This window comes from Dysidea avara, chromosome 12 (assembly GCF_963678975.1).
Source record: "Dysidea avara chromosome 12, odDysAvar1.4, whole genome shotgun sequence".
NCBI classification, from domain to species: Eukaryota; Metazoa; Porifera; class Demospongiae; order Dictyoceratida; family Dysideidae; genus Dysidea; species Dysidea avara.
In genome coordinates, this window is record NC_089283.1 from 3,359,012 (window position 1) to 3,382,060 (window position 23,049).

A 23,049-nucleotide genomic window follows, 5' to 3' on the forward strand; every position below is an offset into this window, starting at 1 on the left:
TCAGTGAACAAAAGGTACCTGTTTAACACTTAAATCTTACCATTTTAACGTTTCCAAAATAGACACAATGCAAAATCTAAACATAACGATGATTATTTTAGAGGTGCTTAATATGGGCAAAGTTGAAATGGAAGTTGTTCTAAGTGAAAACAGGCTAGATAAGTGTTGTTTCTCTCAATTGTTGCCACTAATATATGCTAAGTATTCTATGTTCACTACTTACTTTTATCAAGTTTGCAAGTTTTTTTTTGTTTTTTGATTTCAGCCAAAAAGTGGTGAGGCTCTAGCCTCACTGGTTGCACCTACTCTGACGCCCTTGCCAGCTTGTTTCAGTACTTTTAATATTGATGTGCTATGGTCCCTGCTCTAGTTGAAAATTCCAAATTTTTCTGTGTACTTGTATATTACACTACAAGAGTAATGTACTGTACACGTAAAGTATACAGTATACGGTGATTCAGTATCAAGATCAATACAGTTGATGTTAGTAAATATAATTATACAAAGCTAAGTATAAAAAAATTGCATAAGGTTGAATGTGAATACATATAGGGGAGCAGAGTTTGTGGACACCGCAATTTTAATGTGAAAGTAAAATAATATCTGTAATAATGTGCAAAATTTTGCCAAATAATATATTATTGATTATCTGTATACTAACAGTTAGTCAGTTTTGAGCTGAACATAATCATGATCATCATTGTTGGTAACATCATCGTACTCATCTATCACAGTAACAGGGTCATTGTCACTGGTAGTCAGGTTATCATCCTTTTCATCAACCACTTTAGTATTGTTATCACTGGTTGGTAGTGTGTCATCATACTCTATAGCTTCAGTGATGTAATATTCATTGCTTTTGGCTGTTGGTGTAGTGTCAGCCTGTCGTATTTTTGGAACATTTAATGATGTCGATTTGATGTAACCATCAACATAAGTATCAGAGTAACCATATGGATATTCATATTTTTCATAAGGACTTTCCTTGCTGCTGACTGGTAAAGTAACATACCTCTGCAAGCTGTCATCACCCTATTGATAATGGTATAGTCCAGGGGTATGTATTCTATATTACTATCTACATTACTATACACTCACCATAGTAAAAACATATTTCGTTGGTTCATCATTTAGAAACTTTTCCATTGTACTTTCTAGTTCAGTGAATGATGGACGAGCATTGTAATCAACTGTCCAACCTATTATTACACTCTGTTATATATAGTATATAATCCAACAACTGAATGTGTTACTGTATAATACTCTCAATAGCAGCTTGACGTATTATATTGATATACGTCAAGCGATTAGCCAATAGAATTAGTATTACACTTGTTTGTCAAGGTCCTTGACAAAAATCTATAATACTAATTTGATTGGCTAGAATAGTGTGGTGTGTTTCTATTAGAAGTAAATGTCCGACTTGACAACTATTGTTACCATAGTGATAGATGCCCCAAGGTATAAGTTGCTTAGCAACGGTTGCTAAGGCAAAACTCATTTTGAGACCATAGCAACGGTTGCTAAGTGTGATTGGTCTTTTGCAGTGGTTATTTTTGAATTTCTGTTGCCTAGTAACAGTTGCTATGGTTGTCGGATTAATTTGCAATAGGACAGATGGCTGTGGTATTCGGGATTAGTAGTTCTCGCATTGTAAACAGGAAGGAAATAGTGCTCGGCTTTGCCTCGCACTATTTTACTCCTTCCTGTTTACAATGCTCGCACTATTAAATCCCGAATACCACAGCCATCCGTCCTATTACATATACAAATACATTTAACTCACATTTTAGTAGTTCATTGTACAAGTCTCTTGAACATGTTTCTGGTTGCTGTAGTCTCACACCATTGTAAATAGATCCCAGTAGTTCTTGGGCTTTTATACCGGGATAAGGTCTAGCACCAAATGTAAGTATCTCCCATACTGTCACTCCTACAAAGTTGTACATAAAACTTATGATGCCTACATGCATTAACTTTGAAGTTGTAATGAACAATACATGTTAGTTGTAGTGTCTGCATACAATATAAAAACACCTAGTCACTGGGGATGAGGATATATTATGTTCCAAAAATTAAGCATTATGCTTTCAAGTAGAGTTCCAAAAATTAACTTCAGACCCCACTCATGTGGATTCTCGGTTAACCGAACTTTGGAAATGACTGCTCTATTAGAGTAATGACTTTTCTATTAGGGTAGTTGAAAATATAGATATTTAAAATTTTTTTCTTTATGCTATTTTAGGGGTTATTTATACACAGTTTCAGAGATACAGACTTTTCAGACTTATAGACCACCTCTGGTCTCAAGGGGTTCAGATATCTGTTGTTCTGCAGCACTATGTTTAAAAAATTATGCCACATTTTATGTCCATTTGTCGCTGTATATGTACTATATCATTTACATTTGATATTTCAGCTTAAATGGTTTTCTATTCTTTAAGCTGTTTGTTATATTACTAGAGTTTTCATATTCTATGTAACTGCTTTATTTATTAGAGTAGTAATATTGTGTGACTGCTCTATTAGAATTTCTGACTGCTGTATCTGATCTTTTCAACGGAGTCAGATTTTCCTACAATCACCTAACATAATAACATAATCCCTAATTTCCACACGTATCTATTATGTCCAAAATTATTTTGGCATAATTTCCACTCACCGTATGACCACACATCAGATTTATGTGTGTAGAGTCTGTTTATGAGAGATTCTGGAGCTAACCATCTGACTGGAACTTTTTCTTTTTCTGATTTATAAGTTGTTTCTCCAACATCAAGGATTTTGGTGAGACCAAAGTCAGTAATCTTAACATGCTCAGGTCCTTGAACTGAAAAAGCAACAATGCAACTATACATGGTTAAGCATTACAATGATGTACCTAGTACATTTCTGGTGGCCAAGTCACGGTGCACCATTCTTATGGTCTCGAGATATTTCATTCCCTGAACAATGTATATACCTTAGTATAAAAATATTTACTACAAGGAACCAACCGCTGCAATTTGTGCTGCAAAAGTCAATACAGTTTTTGCAGTACACTCTTCCTTGACTGATTTCAAATGATTGTACAATGATCCCAAAGGTACAAACTCTGACACAAGCATCATTTTTGCTCCTAAACTCAATCCATAGAGTTGTACCACATACTCATTGTCAATGGATGCCATAGTAACACCTTCCTGTGGTATTGGACACATACACACACACACACATATGTGCAAAGTCAATAAAATTTACATACCTGGAGTAGTTCTGTTTGACTGGCAGATGTTGAGATATTCAACACTTTGATAGCTACTGTGTACTTGCTTTCATCATCTTCTGGTTGCCAGTATCCCTACACGAGTGTGTTTTCAAGAGACATGGAAAATCTGATTTCAAGGTTTCACAAAGTATTCTTGGTGATGTACAAACAATTTTTATCCTAATTTTATAACGGATCTGCTTGTGAGGACGCTTAAATGTGATTATATAGGGGACTGAATGTAAAAAACAAATTAACTAAAGATCACCGGAAAACAATGGTTATGCCACAAACATGGAAAACTCACATACATCTGCAAAACTACCATCCCATTTAGCACACCTTGCACTGGTTTAAAATAATATTAGTGTTATGTGCTCAGCACAAGCTAAATTTGGCTTTATTTTAAGTTAGACCCTTTTGGTGGTGAATTTGGTGGATTTTGGAGGTGTCTAAGTTACTTAGACCCTTTTCATGTTTACTTAGACCCTTTCATGTTTACTTAGACCCTTTTCATGTTTATTATGTGCACCCGGACTGGTAACGTTGGCAACGCATCGTCACCTGAAAATTAATTTTAAACCCGTTATGGGTGGAGTAATGGCTTGTTTCTACTAATGAACGCTACATTTCTCTGTCACAAGCAGCTGTCAACAATGTTAAGGTACAACAACTACATAAAGGGTCTAAATAACTTAGACTTCAGACCACAGGGGTCTAAGTAATTTAGTAACCCTCAGGCCCTGTAGTAGCGCCTTCGCTTCGCTCAGGCGCCACGACACAGGGCCATCGGGTTACTAAATTACTTAAACCCCTGTGGTCTGAAGTCTAACTATTACGTAGATGCATGACTCAACAACTCTTATTAATTCCAAACTACACCTATCAAGCAATCTCACATGGTCACCAAACTGATGTTGTATACCTAGGCTTTCAAAACGTTTTAAACATAGCCAACTACTTACCAAATTGTGGACTTATGCAAGTGGTTTGAAAGCTATTTGACCAATCACATACATTGTGTATGTGTTATCAATACCTTATTTGACACTTCACCAGTCTGGGGTTCCACAAATAGTAAATGACTTGGATAGCTCTACATAAGTGTACAAGCAGTTACAGCAACCTCTAATTGAAATAAATGGGCCCAATGTTGCACAGATAACATACATACAATCCCAATAGGTGGATATAGTTCCACATATGGCTACGGCTCCACGTATGGCTATAGACAGCAAAATAGTACATATTCCTGTAAGTTTGCACAATTGCATTTTCATCAGCACAACTGAGCTTGCTAATTGTATGATCAAACATGATCTGATTGGCTGAATATTGGATGAGACCCACTAGACCTGTGACTCAAATGATCTGATGACCCAGCCCACTTCGCTGTTGTGCACATTTATTTTATTAGATTTAAGGTAGTGTGACATGTAATAAATTGTAGCTACTTAAACCACTCAAGTGACATGCATACACAATTTTTAACCTTATAAACCGTTCCAAATGCTCCACTTCCAAGCTCCTTTTCTAACTCCAATGTGTTTTCTGATATAATAGTTAGTTGTGCTGTGTTTGGTGCAGCTTTAGGAGGTTTTAATATCTATAAGATAATAAGAAGTAGTGTATGCACACAGAATAAACCAACAAATATTGTTGCTCCCAGTAGCTAACATGTGAATAACCATGCTTTCATAAAATAATATGTGTATAGATGTTATACTAGCTATGTGTTTATGATGTCACTTTTTATGTGAAGAAATTACAAATGCCATGCATGAAAAATGCTCTATTGATCATGCACATGGTACACATATTTGGTTTTTGCATTATAGCTCCATAATCCTTTGTGTAGGTGACATCAAACAAAGAAAGAGTACTTTATTTTTCCATACTGTACAGTTGAGGTGTGAAATGTATTTTATACCCCCAACAACTACCAATTAAAACTTCAAAACTTAAAAATTAAGTACAGTTAGGTCAAAGTGTAGACACCAGCGGTTTGTTGTCAACGGCACCCAGAACAACTGGATGCCACTGAAATAATACCAAAACTCAGTAAACAGCAGCTTAGTCCACAGAACAATGCTGGGGTTTATACACTACACTACATGAATTTATAGGCATTTTGTAGCTACACTACAAGGAAGACAGAACACTAGTGCACCTAAATTAATAACACTCACCTGGACTAGTACTGCTAATACATGTATAAGTTTACAACTAGTATTATGAACAGTGGAACCTCGAACCCCTTGGGACCAGGGATGGTCCATAGTCTGAAAAGTTTGCATCTCTGACTGAACTGTGTATAAATAATCTTAAAATAACATAAAGAATATTTTTAAATATCATTATTTTCAACTACCCTAACAGAACAATCACTACTCTAATAGAACAGTCATTTCCATAGTTCAGCTAACCAATAATCCTGATAGATAACTGAGGTTCCACTGTATGCTGCTATGTTAGTATGTTTCAATCCTCTAGAGTATTTCATTAAACCATTGCCTTGCTTGGGCTATAAGAATAACACAGCATGTGGTGCTTGGTCTTGTGATAATAAGCTTTGTCTCATACTAGATTAGCATTTTGGATGCATGTCTTATGCTTTAATATCTGTATAGCACCTGTTGCAATGTCACAATGATTTATATGTACTGTTAAATGCACTACTGAAATAAACAAAATGTGACTACAGTCCTACTAAAGTATTTGTAATAATATAGTAGATGAATATTTTTTACTGCTAACTACATTTATATTGCATGGAAGCTTGTGCCAACTTATGCTGGTATAATTTTGAGCATAATAGCTAGCCAGCAAAAACATTGAACAATTTGCCAGCAAAAAACGATTTTCATCAATTAAATGCACAATGCAAGTGCCAAAAATACAGCAAAGCATGAACTCACTACGCCTTCATACTGCATTTCATATAAAAAGTAATTTTTACTGCTTAGTCGACTATTCACACTTCACAGAAATAAGATCAATATACTCTAATAGAGCAGTCACTTACTCAAATGCAGCACAGTCAGGAAAGGCTGATCTACCCTAATAAAACAGCAAACTCTAGAGCAGTACTCAAAAGCATAATAGGCTACTTCTAAAGCATAATTGGCTCAAGCATAATTGCATGGAAGTGAAATGCATAACTTACAAATTGTTCATCGTGCATTGCAAGGTAGGCAATCCTGGCTGCCTGCAGGATGTACAGACAACATTTTATGCAGATTAATTTCAAAAAGTAGGTTATACTTACCCGATAATGTTTGTTACAAATGAAAATTAGAAATACCGTGATGACAATTATCAATATCAATACTACTCCTCCAATTATGCTTCCTATAACTGCAGCAGATGATTCCCCTTCATCCCTAACAAAAAAGACATCATAATGACAATGAAAGTTAAATTTTTGCATCATTACATTTCTAATGTTGTTCCTATGCATGTTTGATTTTCTTCCACTGCCATGAAATTAGGATCACAACAACCAAACAGTCCTAGATCATCACCCTCTGGTGGAGTGATGGTGTATCCTGGAGGATCATTACATGATGTACAGTTGGTGGACTCTGGACCAACACATTCTGCACAATAAGGATGACATTGATCACATGTTGAATTAACTATATTCTCATATTTGTTACTGGGACATCTTCCTGAAGGTAAACACTCAAATGTGTCACCATCACTCAAAGTATTCTTAATATTCTTACAAGCAATACATTCTTGTTGACTCCCACCAAGACATCCATCACACTCTTCATGACACAATAGACAACGTTTGGCACTGACATATTCTCCATCTTCACAACTACCAACACAAATGGAGCGACCTTGATTGTCTTCTCTTAATGCAAACACACATTGTGAACATTGATGGGCCTCAGGTCCATTACAAGATTGACAGTGTTTATGACAAGGATCACAAAATCGTGTTGGGAATGGAAATGGTTCAACAGGATCAAATGGAAGATTTAAAAATGTTCTGTTAATACAGCCACCATCAGGGAGACATCTTATTTGACCTAAAGTCTCATTTCTCAACACATGATAACAACGATTACATCCACCATCTTCTAAACGATCACTAGGACCAGTACATCCAGTTTGTGGTACACACACACTATTACAAGGGAGACAGAAGTTAGTGTCATTAGGATAAGTACCTAATGGACACTGTGAAACACAAGTGATAGTGTTGTTGGCAGTGGGAAGAGCAAAATTCTCACATCGACCAAAACAGTCACCAGGTGCCTGTAATATATGACACAAGCTAATTTGCATAATATACCACTTTGACACCTCAGATCAAAGGAAATCACAAGGCTATAGTTCATGTATTGCCCTTACCACAACTGCCTTTGATGCTGAGGCAGCAACAAAGCATTGGTTCCTTTTGATTATTTATACAGAGCTGCTTAAAGTGTTGCATTGTGAGTTTGAGTTTAACATGTTGGTTTAGTTAAGCTAGGCATTGTTTGAAGAAAAAGAATTGAGTGAGCATTGCATAGTTCAGTTACTAGGCCTCATTAAAATAATTGTATGTGGGGATTGGTTTTTGTCACGAAGCCGAGTAGTTCTAGCTATTCAATCCGGCACTTCAGTTCTCAATACTCAGTTTAGCACACTCAATTACAGACTAAATTTTGCACACAGATACAGAGTATTTATACAAGCTGTAGTGCTAATGTCAGCAAAAGGTCAACTACACAAGCTTACAAAGAGAGTTAATTACCTGTAAAAACTAGAACAATAAAGAGACAGAGATATGTCAAAACAACCTACTGATAACTTACAAAAATAACAACGAAGACAGGATTAGGTAAAAACACCTGGCTAATTACACTAATAAGCTACAAAAAGTAATTATGTATGCATACAAAGAGATAATTAATGTTAATTAAGTATGAAGTCATAGCTGTTTACAGCCTGCTTCTTCACATCCCTCCCTCCTTAAGCTGATGGCTGGGGCTGCTTGTAGTCACTGCCATTTGCTCAGTTAGTTGCAGTGGTCCTCTAGATAGCCCATCAACGTTACCATTCTTACGACCAGAACGATGACATATCTCAAAGCAGTAGGGTTGAACAGCTAGTGCCCCTCTGGTAAGTCGCTGGTTGTTGTTCTTCATTCGCTCTAACCAGGAGAGTTGCTGATGGTCGGTCTCTATAGTGAACTTCTGTCCATATAAATAAACATGAAACACTTGTAAGGACCACACAATAGCAAGGCACTCCTTCTCAATTACAGAATAATTCTTCTCTCTAGGCAAGAATTTTCTGCTAGCAAATGCCACTGGATGTTCTTCTCTGTTCTGATCTATCCGACTTAAGACAGCCCCGAGTCCTTGTTCAGAAGCATCTGTCTGGAGAACATAACACTTAGTAGGCTCAGCAACCTTCAAAATAGGAGGGGTAAGCAACAGTTCTTTCAACTTACAAAAAGCTCTCTCACACCGGTCACTCCACTTAACCTTGTCGGGATTCTTTGCCTTGGTCAACTCTGTTAAAGGCTCCGCAATGGTAGCAAAATGTGGCACAAATCGTCGATAGTAACCAGAGAGGCCTAAAAATGCTCTCACTTCCTTCTTGGTTGCTGGTACTGGGTAGTTATCCACTGCTTCAAGCTTCTGAGGGTCTGGTTTCACGGTTCCTCCTCCAATTACATGACCCAAGTAGTGTACTTCAATCTTCCCAAACTGACACTTGGACATATTAACCGTTAATTGAGCCTTCTGAAGACATTCAAGGACTTGACACAAATGGTTAAGGTGTTCTTCCCAGGAATTACTGAACATAACAATGTCATCGAGGTATGCCCTAGCAAATGACCAGCATTCTCTGAGCACATGATTGATCATCCTCTGAAAGGAAGCAGGGGCACTATGTAAACCAAATGGCATTACCTGAAATTCAAATAGTCCAAATGGTGTAGTGAATGCAGTCTTGTCCTTTGACTCTTCAGCCATTGGTATTTGCCAGTAGCCCTTGGCTAAATCAAGTGTTGAAATGACTACTGCTGGCCCAATTGTATCAATGAGCTCCTCTATTCTAGGCATTGGGTAGGCATCAAATCTGGCAACTTGATTCAACTTGCGGTAATCCACACAAAAACGAATACCCCCATCTTTCTTATTGACAAGAACAATTGGTGAAGCCCAGGGGCTAGTTGAAGGCCTGATCACACCTGCCTGTAACATTCTGTCAAGCTCCTGCTGAACCTGCTCTCTCTGGAAATAAAGCACCTTGTAAGGCTTCTGTTGTATTGGAGTTACATCTCCCACACTGATGAAATGCTGAACAAGGAGAGTCCTTCCTGGTTGGATGGCTAGTACCTGTGGAAATGATAACGGTATTTCACACAGTTGTCCCCTTTGTGGTTCAGAAATGTTCAAGTTCACTTCCTGGACCCCATCTACTTCCAAAGGAAAGAACTGTTCCTCACTGGTCTCCTGCCAGCACTGAGTATCTTCTGACTCTGGAACAGCCTCAGCTGGGCCCATGGCCATTGAAACAGCCTGTACACTGGGTTGAGATGGCATGACATACCACTTCTTCATCAAATTTACATGGTAAACTTTTCTTTCCTGTCTCCTACCTGTAGTCTCGACCTCATAGTCAACAGTGCCCAACTTCCTTGTGACCTTGAACGGGCCAGTCCACAGCAAGTTCAGTCAATTTGCTGTAGTGGGAAGTAGTACCAACACCTGGTCTCCAACCTTAAAACTTCGAGCCTTTGCTCTTGTGTCATAATATAGCTTCTGCTTCTCCTGGCTCCTGGATGAGTGTTCAGCTACCAGCTGTGCCATTTTTTTTTTTTTAATTTTTTAATTTAATTTTTTTTTTTTTTATTATCAATTTTTCCAAAGATGGGTAACACAAAAGGCAATACTGCCTGTACAAGGTGATCCCCAACACAGAACATACATTCACATGTACAATTACACACAAACAAATACAAAAGGAACATGAACTACTTAATAATTACAAAATCAATAAACCTAATTACAAAAAAAGATAATGTTTTAACCTAGTCTTAAAACTGCCAGCAGTCCTTTGAGATAAAATTCCAAAATGCCATGTCTGCCAATCGCTGCCTCATCTCTACCACATATGTATTCACAGGAACTGCAGCTTCCTTATCTCCAGTCCACCCTTCTCTCAATACATCTAAAGGACCTCTAACATGGCATCCATAGAGTAGATCAAATGGGGAAAAGCCAGTTGTTTCCTGTGGAACCTCACGGTAAGCAAACAATAAATATGGCAAATACTCATCCCAGTCCCTCTGACTTCTGCTTACAAACTTCCTCAGCATACTCTTCAGGGTCCCATTAAACCTTTCCACCAGCCCATCAGTCTGGGGATGATATGGGGTGGTCCTGATCTTCTTGATATGAAGCAGCTGATAAATTTCCTCTAGTAGACTTGACATGAAATTCGTTCCTTGGTCAGTCAGAATTTCATCAGGCACTCCAACATGAGAAAAAAGGTTTACTACCTCTCTAGCTACTCTAGGAGCTTCCACACTTGGCAGAGGGATGGCCTCAGGGTAGCGGGTAGCATAATCACAAATAGTGAGGATAAATCTGTTCCCTCTCTGTGTACGGGGTAGTGGTCCAATGACATCCATAGCTACTCGCTGGAAGGGCAGTTCTATCACAGGCAAGGACACCATCTTGGCCCTGGGGGGAGACTTAGGATTACTCTTCTGACATACCTCACATGTCCGACAATAGTTAGCCACATCTGTGAAGACTCCTGGCCAATAATAACGTTGTAGGAGACGATTCTTGGTCCTGGTGATCCCCATGTGATGAGCTAACTGTAAAACTGCTTGTCGGCACTGCTGGGGCAACACTAATTGTTTACAAGTTCTTACGTCCCCTTCTGATGACCCCTCAGGTCTCCACTTCCTGTACAGCAGCCCATCATGGTAGTAACAGCCAACTCTAACATCACTCCCCTCTTCTCCAGCCTCATCCTGACCCTAGTCAATGTAGGATCAGTGGTTTGCCATTGCCTTATGTCATCAGCATTAGCCTCCAGTGGACTGTGTTCCTCATCTGTGGAGGTTGGTAGCTCCTCCCTCCTTTGCTCATTGCTCTCCTCTATGGGATCACTCACAGTACTGCACTCACCCTGAGGATTACTGTCAACTGGTATGACCTCATTGTCATCACTGGGTTCAGGTCTGCTACTTTCTTGTGCACCAGCAGTAGAACTGTGATTCCTTCTTGCTTGGGCCCTGGTAGTGACCATCACTGGCTTGAGTTCATAAATGTCTGTACCTAGCAGCACAGGCACTGGTATACCAGGAGCAACTACTACCTTAGCAACTTGTGACCATTGCCCCAGCTTAAGGTTCACTTTTGCAGTTGGGTAGCTCACCATATCCCCATGTACACAAAGGATCTTCTCCTGGTTGTCATTGTCTAAGCAGTTAGGGTGGATATAATCAGCTGGCACCATTGTCTTGGTACACCCTGTGTCTATCAGCATTTGGACTGGCTTACCATTCAGCATACCACGACGCAAATACTTTTGACTCTCCTTATTCCAGGCCACCTCATCACAAGCCTTCCCACTCAATCCAGCATTGGTTTGCTCATGTCCCTGATGATCTGGGCAACTATACATTAAATGTCCAAACTTTCCACACTGAAAACACTTCTTGTCTCCTTGTAGATTGGTTTGGCTTCTGCCATTTCTCATCGGATTGCTCTGGGGTCGATCTTTTGAACCCAAACTGCCAGCTGAGTTCTCCAGAAGATGTGTGCCAGTTCCAGGTGGGGTTGAGGAAGATGTCTTGAGATTTGTCTTCTGGTTACCCTTATGAGCTAGAGCATAGTCATCTGCAAGAACTGCAGCTTGTCGGATTGATGTGGGCTTTCTCTCACGTAGCCAAATTCGGAGGTCATCAGGTACACTGACAAGAAACTGCTCAATCATTACAAGCTATCAACCCATCGAGTAAAGTGATCTCCCAGCCGGTCGGCATACTCCCGATAAGATTCCTCACCCTTCTTACAGTCCTGTCTAAACCGTTGTCGATATGTCTCTTCATTTATTTCATATCTCCTCAGGATTGCCTCTTTCACCTTCTCATACTGGATTGCATCCTCAGGGGTAAGAGTTGCATATGCCGCCATCGCTTTGCCACTAAGTAGCCCTGCCACTTGTGTTGCCCATACCTCTTTTGGCCATTTCTGTTGGGTTGCATTCCTCTCAAAGGTAGCTAAAAAATGTTCTACATTGTCTGTTGCAATTAATTTCCGGAGCATAGGCTTTGGTAACTTTGCCTTTGCTGGGTCACCCATCTCTTCCTTTGGCTGGGTGTCCTTGAGAGCCTTCATCTCTCGTTCATGAGCCAATTGTTGCTGCTCCATCATTCTTCTGTTGGGACTGGTGCTGTTCCTGCATAGCACGGTTCTGTTCCTGCATAGCACGGTTCTGCTCCTGAAGCATTTCCAGCACTCCAGCCAACGATGATCCATCAGAGTCTGCACCTTTATCTGCCCCCTTGTTAGTCGGCATCACTGAGTCCTATATACAAAACGTAGGAAGACAGAGAACAACTACTCAATGCAAATAGCTAGACTATAGACCTTTCAGGGTACCATTATCACTAGAAGCCACGGTACCACAGCGGATGAGCTTCGGGTTACAATAATCAGTAGAGCTGTCAATCGCCACGCAATTAGCTTCAACTGATCCCACCGCTGCCACCAAATGTCACGAAGCCGAGTAGTTCTAGCTATTCGATCCGGCACTTCAGTTCTCAATACTCAGTTTAGCACACTCAATTGCAGACTAAATTTTGCACACAGATACAGAGTATTTATACAAGCTGTAGTGCTAAGGTCAGCAAAAGGTCAACTACACAAGCTTACAAAGAGAGTTGATTACCTGTACAAAAAACTAGAACAATAAAGAGACAGAGATATGTCAAAACAATCTACTGATAACTTACAAAAATAACAACGAAGACAGGATTAGGTAAAAACACCTGGCTAATTACACTAATAAGCTACAAAAAGTAATTATGTATGCATACAAAGAGATAATTAATGTTAATTAAGTATGAAATCATAGCTGTTTACAGCCTGCTTCTTCACAGTTTTCTATATAGTACACTGCAAGATGCCACAGACATTCTACGCCTAAGTATTTATTTTAGCACCTTTGGTTACTATAGGTATCTTATTTGGTTTAAAATTGTATCACTACAACCAGTGAAACCCACAATCATTTCGTTTTTGTTCCCAAATTTAAACCCACAATCGATGTTTGCAAACTTCTGTATAAAAAAGTAATAAAGTGAATGCAAGTTCTCCTTCCTTCACCTAATAGGTGAGCATACCAGAGTGGTATATATTACTTATACCATGGCCACTTGGGATTTGCCTGATATATATACCCACACCCAAGGGCCACTCGTGGCCATGGTATAACTATTAAATGAACTTACTGGACCAGAACAAGAATCATTGCACTCTTCATGACACACTTCACATGTCATTGTAGAGTTGTCAGCATACAAGAATCTTATGCAAAGCAAAATATGATTTAATACATACAACTATTACAAGACGGTCACTTACAGGGATAGGAATTGTAGTCTAGTAGAGTTACAGGAGTCAACACAAATACGTTCAGCTCCATTCCTGTACAGATAAATTCTACACACTACACAGTCAGTATCAGATGGACCCCAACACCGATATGTCTCATTACACTGGTTGTGACATGACATCCCTGCAGCAACTATATTAAGTGTGAAATTTATAACAATGAGTATAATTATATCACATAATAAATGTGATCATAATATGCAAAGCTGCATACTCAGGTGAGGTCTTGAGCCAAATATAGCACTTGGCTTTGCCTAGCTTTGTATCTAGACCACACCCAATGCTATATTTTCCATATTGCACTTGTTGCAGTGCATTGACTAGCAGCAAAAACAACTGCTACACAGGTTAGGTCAATAATTGGCTAGGAATCCTTGTAACAACTTAAGCTCACTTACGTGGTTACCCCTGCACCGAGAGGTATAAAACATCATTAGATAATCTCAAAGCATAAATTGAAATAACTGTTACTATAATATCAGTTAGCACCTGTAAAGGCATGCTGGAGAACACAATTAAACTATGTGTAAGGATTGTGAAGTATATATTCACCATCGTAAGTAGTTGGTTAAGTATCAATCGTGATAATAAAATGGCAGTATGTCACTCAGCCCCAGTAATTTGATGACTAACTACTCACTAGAGGCACCAAAGGCATGTTTATAAATAGGGCAAAATATATTGCAATGTTCCCCCCATGCATAACACGACCATACAACATTCATCACAATTTGGCATAATACAGTGCAGAGTTTAAGCATTAACCACTCAGATATTGGGATACAGATACATGCAAATTATAACTAAATAGTTCATTCTGTCTGTCCACTGTTATACATAGGAGTAATAGGTCCACATCGGTTAGTGACATGTCTCTTTTGGGGTTCTAACGAGTGTCTGGCCTCTGTGCCTTGACTTACATTTTATTTGTAATCATGCTGGCCATCATCTGTATTTGTATTTGACTCAAGGTACAAATATGGGTACGGGTTTGTACTAATTTCCCAACACTTCATGCACATCATTTCTTAGACCCTATTGTGGTGGATTTTGTAAGCGTCTAAGTTACTTCATGTTTACTTAGACCTTTTAATGTTTATCACATGCACTTGCATTGGTAGCACTGGCAATGCATCAGTACCTAAAAATTACTTTATGATGGCATGTTTCTACTATTATTGACGATACATTTCTCTATTACAAGCAGCTGTCAGCAGTGAAAGGTACAACTACTGTATAAAGGGTCTAAATAAGTTAACTTCAGACCACAGGGGATGCTCAGGTTCCACGACACAGGACCATCAGGTTACTAAATTACATGGTCTGAAGTCTAACTATTACTTAACAAAAACTAGATTACTATAATTTTTATCTTGCATTTAACTATATCTAAAATTCTGATCCTGGTAGCTGACAGCGATGATACAGTGGTTAGTTCTCTGATGTACAGTATTACAAAAAGTGAGCTCAGAAATCTCTACAATTTTTTTACTGGTTTAAAATACAGTATATTAAAAACCACATATGGCATTAATGTTGTGAAATCAGTGCAAACAAGCTGCAAATAAGATGTTTTCTTGTTTCATATGCCTGCTGTAGCTAATGTGAGTGCTAGTGATTTCTGTCACAGGCACATAAAATACAAAAACATAAGTTTTGCTTTGTTCATGGCTTGTCTAGCCATATCTTATTGTAATTGATCATATCAACCACACAGTACCTTCTGCTGGTAGCACAGTGGAAAAGGAATGAGAAGACATGCCTCTTAAAATATTGCATATAGGTCAGTCACCTTAGGTCCGCTCAAGATACTCTAATAAAGCAGTCACCTGCTATAACAAGAAAAACCTAGTGCATTTATAACTATTATTCGAAGAATGAAGTAGAATGTAGGTGAAAACCCTATTTTGGCATTGAATAAAATAACTGTTAGGACATGCCAATATTGGGATTTACCATGGAGCTATGTTATAATACCATCATTCATATAATATCTTGTTTTACTAGATTGCTTAGATCCCTATATACTTCAGATTTAAAATAATAATATACTAGTCATTATTATTCGACTAACCACATTCATTGTAATTCCTTTGTGCAGTAGCACCATCATATACAACCGTTTGGTTAGGTGATGCTTTGTAATACTCCAGTTCTCCAATATAACACAAGGTAGGATTGTTAACTAGCCAAATATCTAACCCTGATATTTCCACTAGTTTGGGAAAGTGTATTTGTGTTAGACTGACAGTAAGAAGAAGAGTGGAGGTTGAGTTGTTGTCATGAATGGCCAGAGAAACAAAATGATTGTCTGATAAAGTAGTGTTCCCCTCAAATCCTCCAATGTACATGAGGTTAGGAAGATAGTCAAACACTTCCTCTCCCCAGTTAGCAATGACTAGTCGTCCTAAAATCACTTCAATACTAGAGAGGTTTTCCTTAGCTTGCGTTAAGTTGAGATCCTGAGAGCTGTGAAAATACAGTATTATAATTATAAGTTAGTTGTACTATTAATATCAGTCACTTACATGAACTGTAAATATGTTATGAAATTAAAAGTAAGGTCACCATTAACAATAGTGCATCCAGAAAATGATGGAACTGTAGCAGGTAACAGTTCTTCATCTACTCCTCTACACACTGACAATAAATATACATACAGTGAATGAAACACCAAAAAATAGTAACCTCTTCCTCCCACACACACTCCATTTGGACATGGTTCACAAATACGTCCCACTGTTTGGAAACCTGGTTGACACTCACTTACACAAAATGTTCCTTGTTCAAAACGATTACCTGTGTAGTATTACATTTACCACTAGTACTATCACTGATACATTGTATAGAGCACTTACTAGGACACGATTCTACACAGAGTGAACCAAAATGAAATTTGAAATTATCATTATTCTCAAATTGCTCAGTTCCAGGATTGTATATTTCCCTTGGAGGACAGTTAGTTGCACAAGTGCCATTGTTGTTGAAGTTCACACAGGCCTGTATAATGACATTTTAACCATTAGCAACTCACATAACACTACTCACGGTACACTGGTTATCATTAGGTCCCACACAACCAGCTGCACATTCTCTACTACAACACTGAGGATTCCCTGCCATGTTAAGGTAACACCTCCTAGTTGAACAGTCTTCAAAACAAGTGCCAAAATTCTTTGTCACTATAGAACAGGATAATTACAATATCAAAGATATGAACTTCTTACAAGTTTGACACAATCCCGAACTCCAACAATATTGGTACTCACAGTGTGAACAATCACTAGCAATTATGTCTGTACTGCCTAAATGAAAATATCAATACACCATACACTGTTATGTACAAGCTTGACTTACTAGGACAATGATCATTTCCTATGTCTTGATATTGACTGTTAGGGCCAGTAAGAATATCCTCCCACAGGACACCTCTGTGATTACAAGAGCTGACAGTCACAATGTACACATCTCCTAATGTGATCTCTGTCAGTTTTGGTAGGTACACTGTTACATTGTGAATATATATTGCTGGATTTCCACTTGGTTCTGCTCCAAAATTTAACAGGTTATGTCCTCTGATGAGTCGTAAATTTGGTAGCGTTATATTATCAGTTACATTGATGTTCTGAATCAATAATGTGTCACCAATTTCTTCCACACTAGATAAGAATTCAAAATCTGTAGAACTATAAGTCTCATTCATTGGTCTGTTTACAATGTTAACACTTCCATCAATCACCCTACACCCACAATACATAGCCCTCATATCTTCTAAGAATTGCTCTTTTGATTCTCCCCTACTAACTGCATTTTCTAGTACACGTAAACCATCACAAAATTCTAATGGATAAAAGCAAATTTACAGTTACAAAAGGTACGTGACTGGATCTGTGAAAACTTGACATTATTATGTATTTATCAACTTCTTGATTATTATTTTCTAATCTACTTAGGTAAGTGTATGTATATGCTCTGGCAAAGTTACAGCCCTACAAATCAGCAACAACAGAAAACTTTTGTAAAAAATTGTACTATGTATAAGGATATTGGATTCCATATTTGGGTACAATCCTTTGTGATGAACAAGAATATTGCAATCCAGAAATTTGATTTGCTGTATACATAGACCTCAAGAGAGACTAAGTGCTCGAGGAAATGTTAACTTCCCAGTATTTCAGCTTATTTTCCTGAGTGTAACTTTGTCTCATGTTGAGCCTCACATTGGGCCATGTGTGCTTATCAGCCATGGTTAATCATCATGCCTTATGTAGCTAAAGTCTTTGAGCAGGCTGTAGGACCACAGACCTTCAGCACTTGTGCTGTAAAGCATTAATAAATAATAATAAGAAATAAATAAGAAATGTGTATGTGCTCAACAAATAATATGCGCTTAATAGGCACGTACGCTTAACAACCTGACTCTACCTTAATTACAGGTGTATACCAAAACAGTTGTAACTTATGAAGAGTGTGACATAAGGAGTTGCAACTTGCACCATCATTTTCACCAAGAATAGGGAATAAGGGAACTTTTTCCTTGTATCACTTTTTTCATTACATACAAAGATGAATTTAGTAATGAAAGGTCAATTGTGTACAATCACTTTGCCTGGATGTTAGCAAATGCCCATAACTTACATATCCTTTTGTCTAGTGCAGCAAAACAAATGAATTACTTTTGAGTAGGTGAATAAGATGATTTATATAGAGTTTTTTTTGTCAGACCCTTCCTTCACTAAGAACAAAGCATTTAAAAAATTATGGACTTTTAGGTAATACACAAGTATTTAATCCATTGAAGGCTTTGCACTGTAAAATTTAGGCTTGCATGTGATTATGGCAGATCTGGTCATAATTTTAAGATAAACAAAATTGCCATCAAATTTTTAATATTGTTTGTATCACTAATAATATTTATTACTTAATTTGATGGTTGTTGGGACCCACCTCTGGGAATAGTGGCATCCGCCACCATTTATTGAGGATTAAATTACACATATGTGCTCATATATATATACATTTATTTACATAGCTATCCACCCTTCCACCACACCAAGCTCTATATTGCCCACTCTTTTTCCTAATGTTAATCACATAGCATTTTCCAACAAAGCCAGTAGTGTACGTGACATATACACTACAATCATGCAACAAGAACACAATGACACCATAATAGCAAATGAGATTATATGTACATGAGATCAGACAATATTTAGATCATATAATATATGATATAGAGAGAATGAGTTTGGATGAATAATGGGCGACTGAGGAAATCATAGGACGGGCAGTAGCTCTTCCATAAATATGGTAGATGAATGAACATAGCATTTGTGGCTTAAAACAAGTGATGATAGCAAACTGCTAATTGGACACGTCAAACCGCAGCAATTGATCACTAGCAGCCAAAATGATAGTCAAAGCTATGTCATGAACATTAATATTGACATAAATTGATAAATATTACTAACAATTATTGAGCTGAGTAAATGTGTTAGTTAATATTACTCAAAGTATAAATCGGACATTTGTTTCACTGTTTATTAACTAGATGGTTGAATTAGATAGTTCATATGACTCACAGTGCATGTTTGCTCTAACTATAGTTAGTATTTTGAAAGTTGCTTAAGAGTTGCATTCAGCCATGAATGGTAACACAACTTATTGAAATGATAAAGAAGCAAGGCGGGGATGAGAAACAAACAATAAATTATATGTGGCCTTAATATATGTACAAGTAGAAAGAAAAATAGAAATTTTAAGTTGGATTTGGGATAAAAGAAAAAGGTATAGTGAAACAAGGGAATTGCTAAAAAGTTGTGAAACAAGATACCCAAAGTTGTCTATACTTCCAGATATAGCTATATAATCCCTATGCTTCAGTCTATAACCATGACTGAACCAGACATCAAATGTGACCAAATTTTGAAAATTTACCCTTTTAACTTGCCTCAAACAATTAGAATTTTGAAACTGGCATGGTGCTGTTAGCTAACAGCAGAGAAAACTTTTCAAGTACTGTATTTCAAAATTTTTAAACCAGGCGTGTGCCCATAGGGTGCGCGCCTGGTTTACTGAAATTGTTTTCATAAAAGTGTGTGTACCTATGTATCTACCTATGTTTGTCCATACACACCCGCATGAGCAAAGTTGTTAAAACAATGGTAAAAGCAGCTTTTACGTAAGAAGTAAAAGCAGCTTTTATGTAAGAAGTAAAAGTGAAATGAAGTCTGTATTAAACTTCTGCACAGATGAATTTTGTTCTGAGGTGATTTCTGTTTGACAGACTGAAAGATGAGTGTGGCGACTTTCCTCAGACTTAGCAAATTACCTTCCCTTTGAGGTTTTCAGGCATTTAACAACTGAAAAACAATGGTGCAGGCCTCGTACACTACCAGGAATAGAAAGTGTTTTTTGTTTTTTTTAAATGCAATTTTTTTTTGTTTTTAAAATGCACACATAAACAGTTCAATCAGACAAAAGGAGCTTTCCCTCACACCCCGCCAGAGAGAAGTCTGTCAGATCTCTCTGAGGCCGACCAGCAGTAGAACGTCTGCCACAAAAACACATAATGGCTGATTGCAATAAGGAAAAAGACGAACTGCAGCAAATAAAGGAGATGACAACATAATATTTCTGGCACTGCTTTGTAGTGAGAAGTGAAGCTAGTCATTTGTACATAACTTCTGTTGGTTTGCTCATTCGACCTAAAGCAGAAAACACAAGAGATGTAAATGATTCCCTCTCTATTTCATGAACACGTTGTTCATAAGTCCTTCGTTTTTCTCAGTCATGTGATCGGAAACAACTGGCAGAAGAAGTGCAACAATTTGTGGCTGCCAATGGATTGTAAACACGAACATCAAAGAAGGCTTGTTGATGGTGAACGCCCCAGAAACCTTGAGCTCTTACGTCCAAGCGAGCACCACATTCAGTGTTTGCAGAGCGATGAAAGAATCGTTCATTGGTAACAAGCTGCAAAGTAGGTTTAGTGGCTACATTAGGACACACTTCTGACATTGATTGGGCTGTAAGGTCTCTGATCTCATTGTGACGTATAGTTGGATTACTGCCATGGGAGCAAGTAAATTTAAAGAGGGCGTATGCCTTATGTACGTGAATGAATATGAAGAGCAGCTTTGAGGCTTTGTCAAGAGAATTTGTGGAAAAACACGATAGTCAAGCTATAAAACAGTTTAGAAGATGCTTCTGCATGTAATATGTTGTTAAAAGTGGTTTGTTTACCAAGTGATTCCTTAAAAGTGCACAGCTATGTAATTGAATGAATTATGAAAATTTCATGAATTACAAATTACGAGAATTAGCTAATATTATTGCACAACCCAAAACTACCCTATTGGTTAAAACAATAATAATACTTAATTTATAGTAGCATATACTATCTATGGTTAATTCCAGATGAATTAGCTAGCTGCATGGCGCCTGTTTTTTAGAAGTACCACAACATCAACTTGTTCTTGTAATTCAAGGTACGTATGCATGGTTTATTCTACCCTTATATGGTTGGAATTAAACTTATAATGCTCTGTTTCAGACCTAATATTTAATGTGTCAAATGCATCCGTAAGGGAAATTTTCCAAAATTCGGTCACAAATGTTCAAATGTATGATACGTATACATTGTTGAGTGTAACTAGGAAGTGATACACATGACTACATGTACAAATGCAAAAATGAGAGTGAAATTTACCTCTGTTGTTGCAGCTGGTTGTCACTGAAGTTATAACAGCAGCAGAAATGATAAGAAGTACAACTATCATGTCTCCTATAAGATAATACAATAGGATTGGACCATTTTATGCCACTAATGGAATTATTTATCAAACAACTTCCATTGCATTGCAACACTTAATGCTTGCTTCACAATTTATATAATTTTAGTTTTGCATAGGCAAGATCAAAAGGATTGAAAGTGCACTGTGTGAAGTTTGCTTTATAGATCACTGATAGTACAAGTGTCCTCGTTATTAACTGGTATGTCCTAGTTCAGGTCAAGAAAGTCTTTAAACCACTTTTTCCCACCCATCTGATTAGCTATAAATTACCCCTGCTGACAAATGTTAGCCTCGAGCTCATACATATCAAAGTATTAAAATACTGGAAAAAATGATCTAAATAACACCTTAGAAGTTTCAAGATAGTTGGTTCTAACTTTTGAAGAATTCAGGTCAGTATAACTTGGTGAAGATAGCTAGCACATATACAGTATGAAACTTACGCAATAAGCAATACATCAATCAGCTACTACCTTTTAGACCACTTCCAGTACTTATAGGTGTTTGTAAAGTTTCCTACCAAATAAGATAGGTATACGTAACCAGAGTAGTTGGATGAGTAAACTATTATAAAGGTACATTCAAGGAGGTTGGAATACTAGCAATAACTTGACTGTGCTAGTATGTGTACATGTACAACAAGTGCAACCCATATGCAAGCTGCCATATTATATAGCACATTTGTGAGCCACCAGGGGTGGATATAGAAATTTTCAGATGGGGTTTCAGGTTTTCTGGAACTGCGACTTCAGCTTCAGCCTAGCTGCAAGTTGAAGACCCCAAAAAAAAGGTCACTGCGTAGTTTTGAATACTGTGAAGGTGATCTCAAGGGGAAAAAGTATGAAGTCCTGCCAATAGAAAAGACTATATACTATAATACAGTATGTATGACTCTTATCACCCAGACGAATCATAGGGGTGTGTGCACTATTTCAGAGAGGGTTTCTGGAAACTCCAGAAACCCCCTAAAACCTCTCCTGTCCACCTAGTGAAAACACAACTACTATAGCTACATGTAGTAAGCATAATTCTGTTTTTGAAATAAATTGCACTGAAATACATAGGGTGAAAAATGCATGGTATGAAAAGTTTTATGCATTTTAGCCTTTTCAGTAAACACTGAAACAACACTACTATGCATCACAGCAAAAAGCTATCGCAAAAAAGGCGTTGAACTGAGCGAAACACATACACAGTCTTCTCCACCTAAACTGTGACACAACATTGATTACCTGTGATAATGCAGCAGTTCTAGTTCGTTCTACTGCAGTAAACAGGTACTGGAAAAACACGTTCGTCAGTTTTACTGGACACACCCATTAATTGATGAATCGCGGTGTGATACCGCAGCTGGTGGTGC

General features: G+C 37.8%; 1 protein-coding gene across 2 annotated transcripts; it reads right to left on the reverse strand.

Annotated features, from left to right (window-relative positions):
* Positions 1-463: 463 nt before the first annotated feature.
* LOC136240154 (epidermal growth factor receptor-like) lies at positions 464-23,017 on the reverse strand. Of its 2 annotated transcripts, none has more exons than XM_066031049.1 (23): positions 22,922-23,017; positions 22,133-22,205; positions 21,605-21,679; positions 17,251-17,733; positions 17,163-17,198; positions 16,942-17,075; positions 16,752-16,893; positions 16,582-16,692; positions 16,422-16,533; positions 15,968-16,362; positions 13,864-14,026; positions 13,731-13,806; positions 6,684-7,516; positions 6,516-6,630; positions 6,414-6,455; positions 4,740-4,853; positions 3,245-3,340; positions 2,997-3,182; positions 2,882-2,945; positions 2,663-2,830; positions 1,787-1,933; positions 1,099-1,199; positions 464-1,032 (listed from the first exon to the last, which is right to left on the reverse strand). In XM_066031049.1, exons 2-23 carry the CDS (start codon positions 22,146-22,148, stop codon positions 664-666), a joined length of 3,978 nt encoding a protein of 1,325 aa, XP_065887121.1. In that variant the 5' UTR covers positions 22,149-22,205; positions 22,922-23,017; the 3' UTR covers positions 464-663. The 2 variants fall into 2 exon arrangements, with proteins under 2 accessions (XP_065887121.1, XP_065887120.1); XM_066031048.1 differs by having other exon boundaries at positions 17,121-17,198.
* Positions 23,018-23,049: the final 32 nt, after the last annotated feature.

Bases quoted from the DNA above. Each gene is read 5' to 3' on its own strand.
- LOC136240154 (XM_066031048.1), bottom strand. The intron at 17,076-17,120 runs GTAAGAAGTTCA...CCTGTTCTATAG, and splicing joins TTCGGGATTGTGTCAAACTT to TGACAAAGAATTTTGGCACT. The intron at 16,363-16,421 runs GTAAGTGACTGA...GTATTTTCACAG, and splicing joins ATAACATATTTACAGTTCAT to CTCTCAGGATCTCAACTTAA.